The sequence below is a fragment of the Patiria miniata genome, unplaced genomic scaffold, assembly GCF_015706575.1.
Source record: "Patiria miniata isolate m_02_andy unplaced genomic scaffold, ASM1570657v1 HiC_scaffold_26, whole genome shotgun sequence".
Classification (NCBI taxonomy): Eukaryota; Metazoa; Echinodermata; class Asteroidea; order Valvatida; family Asterinidae; genus Patiria; species Patiria miniata.
Genome location: NW_024037065.1, coordinates 2,414,677 through 2,424,818, shown reverse-complemented (window position 1 = coordinate 2,424,818; position 10,142 = coordinate 2,414,677). Strand labels below are relative to the sequence as shown.

Sequence of the window (10,142 nt, the reverse complement as noted above, 5' to 3'; positions counted from 1 at the left end):
ATACAGCGCGCATAACCAATGGACCTCACACACATAACAAGTGTACAGCCATACACACATTAAATGGTTAGTCTTGTAGGCCATTGTTATGTACATGAGCTTCAAAATGTGACAATTGTTTACGATACTGTTATCATGGTTTCACATTTTACGGAGTTGCTCACAAAAATCACATGGCCTGGTAGCTGAGCATAAAACGAAAGTGTCGAAACAAACTATTCGCTTAGGCTGTCTTATTTCTCTCTCCATTTTAAGGTAAAAGCATGCCGGACAATGTTAGAAAAATAGGTAATTTTGATATTTAAAATCCTCAAATGAGCTTCTTTCAAGGTGTTATTTTGATTTGTACTTAGCAGAGGGGGTTGTAATCTCACACTTCGTATCTTCACAGAAATGGCCCCTAAACATGGATAGCAAACTAACCTGAAATTTGAAAAAAAAAACACATCATCAGAAAGTTGTCAATGTTTCTCCTTTTTGGAACCTTTTGTCAATTATTTTTAAGTTTTTTTTTACAAAAAAAGGTATTTACGACTGGGAAAAAAGACGTGTTTGGCTGTTGCTAAACAAAATGTTAAGATCAGTTTGGAGTCGAGACACTGATATTGACCCTCACCTTCGACCTCGGCCTTGGTATTAATCATCTTGTTTGACCTTCTTTCACCAGGAGTTTAGTTACATTACTATCTTTAAACCAAGTATGCTTTCCAACACTAATTTCGTCATTTACTTTTAGGAGAGCTGCAAATGATACATTCTACCTTTAAGTACTAAACTGAAACACAGTGATGATAGTTTTTATGTATCGTTTTCAAACACTGCACTTTGACACTCTGCATACCTGTTTCGCAAGTCAGTTTGCACCATTTTATTCAAAGCTGCACTTTTTGGCGTGAGTTGAAAGTCCCAAAGAATGGCATACTTCTCATCTAGCCATTCTGTAGCAGGCTTTCTGTTCTTACCAGCACCATGAAAGCAAGGCTTCCAAGATGAAGTCCATTGGCCAGAAAACCAATGCACATTTATCCAGTGATCCTCTCTTGCAACAACTCTCCCAATTTGTGGACAACGGGGAATGTCGGCCACAAAAACAGCTACCAGCATGCCAACAGTGATGGATGCATAGTCCTGATTTGCCAAAATGGTCTTCTTTGCTGGAGGTCCAATAGTTATCTAGCAGAAAAGATAAAAAATGTGAACAGTTAATTGAACAAGGCAAATGTTTGTAACCAACACCTTAGTTGCTTTGACAATGAGTTCTGTTCTTCCTTGATATAATTGCTTCTTAACCAGTTAGCGCTGGATGACGTTTATATCAGCAAAGGCTTTTGTGGTATTCGGAACGTATGACGGATAAACACAGCATCAGCTACCTGCTCACAGCGAGCAAAGCTGCATGAAATATGAGTGTGCAGCCCCGAAGGTGATGCCTTCAACTAGCCTGGTTCGAGGTCGAGTGATGCCTCATTCCAGTCTTGTCAAAACAATCCCGGTGTCATACAAAAATCGGATTCATATGAAAATCGGACTCTTTCTCCCTTTTATTGGTTAAACCTTAATTAAACCCTCTCACGTGGCCGGTCCCTCTCCTAATTATATATGCATGAGCATGCGCAATACCACCAATGAGTCCGTATTTCATAAAACCTAAATTCATCATTGCTACACCGACATGAACTGGTTCGAAAATAAAAAGCCTAAAAAATTTTTAATTCTATATCTGAACAAAAAGTGTCTGATATACCAACTAACCTCAGGGCAGTCCTGCTGAATAACACCACTGATGCCTTCAAGGTGGGAAAGATCTGGCAGTGATCTCGGTTGGTTTGGTCTGATCAGGGTCTGCAACGGCCAAGTGCTTCCTGGTTCATCAGATGGCTAAATATAAAATGTTATGTAGATGCATTACCCAATAGTTACTGATACTGTATCTCCACCCCCAAACAAAGTTTATCTATCTTTAAAATAACTACAAAACAATGAGGTCAATTTAAAAAAACAATTAAGCAGAATTGATTGAGCAGATACTCCTTATCCTTGCCCGATCAACCCCTAGGAGTTTCATTTAATTGCAGACATGCATCACTGCACAATGGTCTTTTAAAAGCTCTTTGTATCTGCACATTAAAAAATACGGACTTCTTGGTTGTGTAGTTATTTCAGACACACACCGGCTCTGGGTACGGGTACCCACAACTCGAGGCGCTTTATGCATAGTGATGATGTTGCATATGCATCGATGAATACATGTGCGTACACGCGAGGGGGGGGGGGGGGGTGCTGATGGCAGATTGATCAAGTCGGAATTTAAACTTTTGTACCAAATGTTTGCACATGCTCTGCACATGCACACACATATACATATGTATAATACACACGTAAATATGTATAATACACGCTGGCCGACCAGCGTTTGAAATTGATACACAAATATCACTTTTTTTGAAAATGACAGTATACCAGGTGCCATGATTTTACAGGATACTTTAGACTGTCATTCACTAACAGTTCAGCAAGGTATTTCAAAATAATGTGGTAGTTTTATTTTTTGATGTTTGCAAATGTTGTATTTTCCCTTTAAAGCAATTTAGACTTAAGTCACGTCTTGTCTACCCTGCTACCACAAAAAAGTCACAAATGAAAACAACAATTTACCTTTTTGAATTTGTCAATTTGTGTGAAGAACCTGTGCCACCACTCATGAGCATCCTGTGGCATTCTTCTCCCAAATGCCTTCAGATCATTTTCCAGGTTAGGGTCGATTTTTTTCCAGGCTTGGGATGACTCTTGTTGGTATAGTAGTGACTTCAGGAATACTCTGTTGAAAATAAAAGTACCATACATACAGTGAATTCTGCAGAAGTTATTTACCATACTTAAAAGTACAGCAAAAAGTTAAGGAGAATACACAAGTAAGTTTGGAGTCTTAATGCCGAGTGAATTCGTAAATTAGGAATCCACACTTGCGAGTGTGTTCTATTTCTTCGACCTAAACCATTGCGTCAACGGAAGTATTGGAAAGGATGTTGCAACCCGACGCCACTTTTTTCTTCATATATCATCTCAAAGAAGGTCATTTGTTGCAAAAATGATCATAAACATGAATCTGGGACTGAGAAATGTTTCCAATTTTGCTAGGAAATACTTGAATTGACTCTCCATAGACTTTGTAAACAAGCGTGGGAGTGGTGTCAGGTTGCAACATTTTTCCCTGGCATGTTTAGCATGTGTATCGCCACACCCGTACAACCAAGTCATTTTGTGTGTACATGTATAGGCTCCTTACGTCAAAATGGATAGTTCAGACGACGATTTCTTTCTGACGAAAAGTAGATTTTGCAGTGACGGTGGAGAATCTTACAGTGAAGATTCATTGGTAATTTTCGGAAAGCAAATTTGTCGTTCCAAATCAACACTTTGTGACCAGTGTAAGAGATTCGTAGATCCGAATCCACACTTTTAACAATAGTGTGACATCATAGCAATGGTTTAATAAACATGAAACTTCAGAAAACAAGTACATCTCAAACTACAACTCATAGGATATCATAAAATGACTTCACGGCGTTACTTGGCAATAACTCACCCAGTGTTACAATGTTTACTGCATTTGTAAAACGTTGCAAAAATAGTTAAGTTAGCAAGTAAGCTCAAACCTTGAACAGACTAAGTCCTTCACACTGCTCCTCATCGGGTATGTCGATTTCGGCATCAGGACCTGTTTTAAACCACAAAGGAACATTGGAAATAATTACTGAATTTGCAGGAAATATCTTTTTCAAGCTCGATCTTCACTAATTGCTATCATACAAACTGCAAGTATACGTATACCTTACACAAAAATGACCATAAGGTAAGGTTAAAAACACTTAACCAAAAGGAAAACTTCATTCTTGCATGTACTTACTTCAATAAGAAGCAAGTGATTTCAACAAGCATCCAAAAACCACATTCATAGCCAAGACTTGTGACACTGAAGTTTAATTAAACTCATCAAGAATCACAAAGCAGTTTCAGATGCTATCCCTGTACAGCACGCAATGTCAGATTAAAGGCTGAAATAAAATCAAACTTGCCCCACTTCTCATTCAAAATAATAAAATGCAAATAAAAACAAAATGATCATATACTCACAGTAACATCATTACCAGCAACAAAGCTCATTACTAAACAACACATTGTACTGTTTGAAATTGTGGGTTAATTATAGCAATTATGTACCCACCCTCAACATTGTTCGGTCTCCAAGGATCGCAACACCACATGCGATAGTACATCCTGGCAGCTCCATTCACCTTTTTGAACAGAAAATGATGAGGCTTGGAGTGGTTTCCTATGGGCTTAAGATGAGGCAGCAACCAAGACTTGATGTCCCATAAATCTGATCCAAAGAGTTGTCTCACAAGGACTCGGGGTGTGTAGGAATTCTCAACCACTTCGTGAAGTTCTGTAAGTATAAGGGAAAATACAGAAGTAAGAATAAAAACAACTACATGTATAAGATTTCTCCTGCACAAGTTACAGTGGACTCCGAAATGTATAATCTTACCTTCTAAAGTGTAGACATCATTATGGCGTAGTTTCTCTGCAATTCGGCTAAATAGTTGATCCACATCTTCGTGAGTGTGACCCACTGGTAAGAAGTTGAACTCAACCTGAAAAAAAATTTGGTACATAAATAAATGAAATCAAATCCAGGGGTTGAGTCAATTTGAATAATGTTATGTATTTGTAATCATGCTTTTGAATTTCATTTTGATGGAATTTGCACAGCCACATCCTGGATAAGTAATTATGCCAATCAAAAGGTATTTGTATATTTTTTCTTTGCACTCTTTTAATAAAATTGTTTTAACCAAAATTCATAAATACCTCAGACAGTTTAGCCATTCCTATTGGCCGAGAGCCCGTCACGTGGCCGGTATTAAACGGATGATAAAGACATGGCTAGCTGGTCTTAAACACTTTTCCAGTGTCACAATAAAATGTGGACTCCTAAAAATCCAGTGCCTCTTATCGTTTCATTGGTTGAACGTTCACAATCCTCACGTAGGCATGCGCAACACTACCAGGGAGTTAGAATTTTATAGTTCTAAATTCAAAACGCAACGCGCCAGGTGCGTTCTGCGCGACATCGCATAGAACATGATACGCGCAAGTCAATCTCCATAAAAGGGTTGTTTTCATCTTACTCGCCAGCTGAACACTCCATTATTTTGCAGGAGGGATGATTCAAAAGCATAAAGTGAATTTGTTGAACAAAATCGGGATGTTTTGAACGAATTATATGATTTTTTTTTACCGAAAAGGTATTTATGAATGGGAATAAATATGTACTCCGTCGGTATTTATCACTCTGTTTAATACCACTTAGAGTCTGGGTGCTGATAATTACCCTCGCCTCCGGCTCGGGTAATTATCAGCACCCAGACTCTAAGTGGTATTAAACAGAGTGATAAAAACCTCCGGAGCACACATTTATTCCCTTATTGAAGCCTATCAAGATTGGCAATTTTGCAGGTGTAATGGTCATGAACCTGACACTAGGTCTAAAGCAGAAACGTTTCATATTTTGGTACTGAGCTGAAGGAAACTCATTTCAGTCTGATCACAAAGCTAAAGCCCCTGCATGCCAAAACTGATGATGAAACCTACCGAACTGTATATTCCAAACTCAACCAAGAGGAGTCCGAATGCAAGAATGTATCTGTTTTTATTTTCACGGAAGCAGTTATCCATCTGCAAAAGAAAATAAAAAAAAAAACAACTTATGATTCAAATAAGTTCAAACATTAACTAATTGTGATGTGTAGGAAACACAATTCTTAAAAATTATTTGAGCTTCCTGTAATATGGAATATAGCATGAAAAAAGAACAACCATCTTCAGAGCTACAGCTGCTCGGGGGGGGGGGGGGGGTTGTCATGAGAGTTCTGACCCTCCTTTTTGAATGGATCACCTCTGCGCAGTCAAGAGTGTAAACAAGTCCAGTTTTGTGAAACATCCCCAAGCCATATCTGTTGTAGGTGCCTCATTTCCAGGATGTGCAAAACAGCAATTAAACTGTACCTGTACATTCAGCTTTTGTCCTCGCTTTCCATGACTATCCTCTAGAAGTAAAACCTGCACCAATACGTTCAAGTTGAGATTGCTATCGTGTGGCACATTGAGTATGTCCACAAACACAAAGGACTCCATACCTCCTGGACTATTTGTGTGCAAAAGGACTCCTGCATAAAAAAAACAAGAAAGAGAAGGGAAAATCAAGTCTGTTTCAGAATAAAGTTTTTTTCATTTCAAATACAAGTACTGTAAACTTGCGGTCGTTTTCAAATTTTGTGTATCACCTACCATGGAGTTTAAAAATAGAGAATGAAATCAAACCTGTAAGATGTGTCCGCAGACGAGCTTTTGGCTTTGTGCTCTTGTCTTCAACCAACAAGCTAGGAAGGTTTGTTTTGGATTGGTCCATCCCGTCGATTATGATGGTGTTTTCAAGATGTGGATTTAATCTGGCACGCTCCCTACTGTCGTGGTAGTGACGGCGGGACAACCTTGAAAAGAGCCAATTCCTCAGATAATTAGTTAAATGCCAATTACAACATATTCTGTGAAAACAAGGAATTATAAAGAAAACATGGAAATACTAAAAAGTCACAGAATTGCCTGTTCCTGAATGGTGTCTGTACAATTCTTGCTCATTGTGAACAATGCATTGATGCATACCTTACGCAAATATGCAAAGCTTGTTCAACTCCATGTAAACATATATAGCAACAGTGTCTTTGGTCTGGAGACTTCAAAGTTAAAATGTGCCAAGCTTTATGAGCAAGTCAGAAAAATGAAATTTAACTCGCAAATTTAACTGGCTTGTTCCATCACCATCCTTCATAGCTTGAATGCATGGTGTTTAATACAATTATAATTCACAGGTAATTTACATACTGGACATGCTTGATATGCATATCTTGCAATTCCTGGACAGCCGTCCGTTCAGTGTTTGTTGTGGCCATCCGTCTCTCTTCCTTTAGAGATGTACAGATACTGCACTTGGTGAAAGTGCTTACCTGTATAGAAATAGATGTTAATATGAACTTCATTAAGGGGAATTACAATTGTGACAACCCAATCTTCACATTTTCACTACTATATCTCATAAAAAGAGCCATTTATAGGATCCATTAACAGCAAAAAAAACAGGTGCAAAGCTTAATTTTTCAGACCATAAGTTTCCTGTAACATTAACAAGAACCGATAGCGATAATGACTGACCAATAGTTTATCAATACCAAATACTCACTTTTCCAACCACAAACTCCGGCAGTGCAGAGTGCCATATCCGAAGGAAGTGACCATATGAAATAACAACTTCAATCTGACGATCTTTAAAGTCTTTCCTCATACGCTCATACACACTTGTTGCAAATAAGAACCCCCCCCCCCATTTACGTGGGACCCAACTGATTCCGCATTAACTCGTTCTCAGTCCATTACTCAGTGTTTCAGTTTCATTAAACATTAATTTTCCATTTCCCACAGGAACAGGAATTACAGCTTCCCTTCTACAAGGACGCAACTGTATTGCTGTAGAGATTGATAAAGGGCAATGTCAGTGGATTGAACGTCGACTGACATCGGTACTGTATGCTGATCATGCTGGAATAGAGGAATAGACAATCCATTGAACCGTGGAAATCACAAAAGCGCATAACAAAACTGCACTGCATGAACGTTGTACATGTACATGTTCACCCAATTATAATTTATAGCTGCTTACGATCGCCCATATTGGTTTTGTATTATGCTCTTAAATCGACGGCCTCTAGACGGCGCTATAGGATCTTTGGACAAGTCTGTCCCTGTGGTAGCAGACCAGTAAATAAACTTCCATAGACCCCAATGGTAAATGCTCCCACTTCAAAAATTTGGGAAAAATACTCACAACTCTCCAAGGTGTTCAAGACACACATCAAATTAAAGCTTATTTCATCATCTTTCATTTTCTTTTCAATTTTCGGGGGGTCAACTGATGACTTTTAGGAGAAATTTCCATCTGAAGATGATCACCCATGAAAATAGTCCTGAAGCCCATCGCCATTTTGAAAAACGATGCCTACACTCCATTGCAAAATAGAGCGCTTTTAGGGTCCAAATTACATCAAAATTACACAGAACTGCAAGCTCCAAGTCCTGTGCACGGCTTCCACCCATATTTTTTACAATCCCTCAAGTTCATGGCCCACAGCATGCTCAAATACCGAAGATTTTGAGGGCATGCAAATCGTGATTTGGCCGGCGCAGGCAATTTCGGACCGATTTACTGGTCTGCACCCCTGTGTGAGTATTGTAGACCATTTTGCTGCGGCTAGACAAGTCTGTCCCTAGTGTGAGTAATGTAGACCATTTTGCTTGGGCTAGACAAGTCTGTCCCTAGTGTGAGTATTGTAGACCATTTTGCTGCGGCTAGACAAGTCTGTCCCTAGTGTGAGTATTGTGGACCATTTTGCTGCGGCTAGACAAGTCTGTCCCTAGTGTGAATATTGTAGACCATTTTGCTGCGGCTAGACAAGTCTGTCCCTAGTGTGAATATTGTAGACCTTTTTGCTGCGGCTAGACAAGTCTGTCCCTATAGTGTGAATATTGTAGACCATTTTGCTGCGGCTAGACAAGTCTGTCCCTAGTGTAAGTATTGTAGACCATTTTGCTGCGGCTAGACAAGTCTGTCCCTAGTGTAAGTATTGTAGACCATTTTGCTGGGGCTAGACAAGTCTGTCCCTAGTGTGAGTATTGTAGACCATTTTGCTGCGGCTAGACAAGTCTGTCCCTAGTGTAAGTATTGTAGACCATTTTGCTGCGGCTAGACAAGTCTGTCCCTAGTGTGAATATTGTAGACCATTTTGCTGCGGCTAGACAAGTCTGTCCCTAGTGTGAATATTGTAGACCATTTTGCTGCGGCTAGACAAGTCTGTCCCTAGTGTGAATATTGTAGACCATTTTGCTGGGGCTAGACAAGTCTGTCCCTAGTGTGAATATTGTAGACCATTTTGCTGCGGCTAGACAAGTCTGTCCCTAGTGTGAGTAATGTAGACCATTTTGCTGCGGCTAAACAAGTCTGTCCCTAGTGTGAGTATTGTGGACCATTTTGCTTGGGCTAGACAAGTCTGTCTCTAGTCTGAATATTGTAGACCATTTTGCTGCGGCTAAACAAGTCTGTCCCTAGTGTGAGTATTGTGGAACATTTTGCTGTGGCTAGACAAGTCTGTCCCTAGTGTGAGTATTGTGGACCATGTTGCTGTGGCTAGACAAGTCTGTCCCTAGTGTGAGTATTGTAGACCATTTTGCTGCGGCTAGACAAGGCAAAATGAACATGACTTATTGAATAGTTGTATTTAATGTGCTTAAAAGTTTGTTTGTTGAAACCTGTTGTTCAGTTGAGTACAACAACTTGAATAAAGTTCTACTATATCCCTACTGTTTGGAGAGTTGACCTAGTGTGTCTTGTGTTTTCCCTATCATATGCGTTGGTTTCTTTGTCTCTGAATAGTCACTCACTCAAAACAAAAAAGTGCATACAAAATATGAATTGCCGAGCGACAAAACGGCATTGGGAGACATATTTAAACGAAATAGCTCTCAAATAATGGAAATACTAGTTGTATGAAAATTAATGGAAAAAGCTGCACACTCTTTAAAGTATTTAAATGAGAGAGAAAAAAAACTTGTATTCAACGGCTTAAATTTTAAACTTCTTTATGTTTCAATAAGAAAAGATAAATTAACAGCATATATTCTTCAAATTAAGCCGAAATGTGAAATTTTGCAATTAAATGTGAAGGTGTTAAAGATGAGTTACACAAGATTATGATACAAAAAGGCAGGAAACAAAAAAACAAAAATAATTGACTTGACACTGACAGCTGCACTGCACTGCACTGATCGGACTCTTTTCACGAATGCCCTTTTCAAAAGGTAATATCTTTTGTATAATTCACAAATGGTCCTTTAGATTTACAAATTACATGTATAGTTATAAATGGGTGATATGGCTTAGGTTCTAGCCCCACTAGTGTGCCCTAGATACAGCACAACGAGTATCGGACATTACTTGCTGAGCATCTGCATAAACACAATTAATTGCAGAG

The 10,142-nt window shown here is 39.0% G+C and overlaps 1 protein-coding gene across 1 annotated transcript; it reads right to left on the bottom strand.

The window, feature by feature from the left end:
* Window positions 1–2,661: 2,661 nt before the first annotated feature.
* Window positions 2,662–7,414, bottom strand: LOC119733986. The gene is made up of 9 exons (XM_038207370.1): window positions 7,301–7,414; window positions 6,946–7,067; window positions 6,385–6,554; window positions 6,070–6,230; window positions 5,656–5,739; window positions 4,550–4,655; window positions 4,226–4,447; window positions 3,657–3,718; window positions 2,662–2,818 (listed from the first exon to the last, which is right to left on the bottom strand). Exons 1-9 carry the CDS (start codon window positions 7,400–7,402, stop codon window positions 2,753–2,755), a joined length of 1,095 nt encoding a protein of 364 aa, XP_038063298.1. The 5' UTR covers window positions 7,403–7,414; the 3' UTR covers window positions 2,662–2,752.
* Between the last annotated feature and the right edge of the window lie 2,728 nt (window positions 7,415–10,142).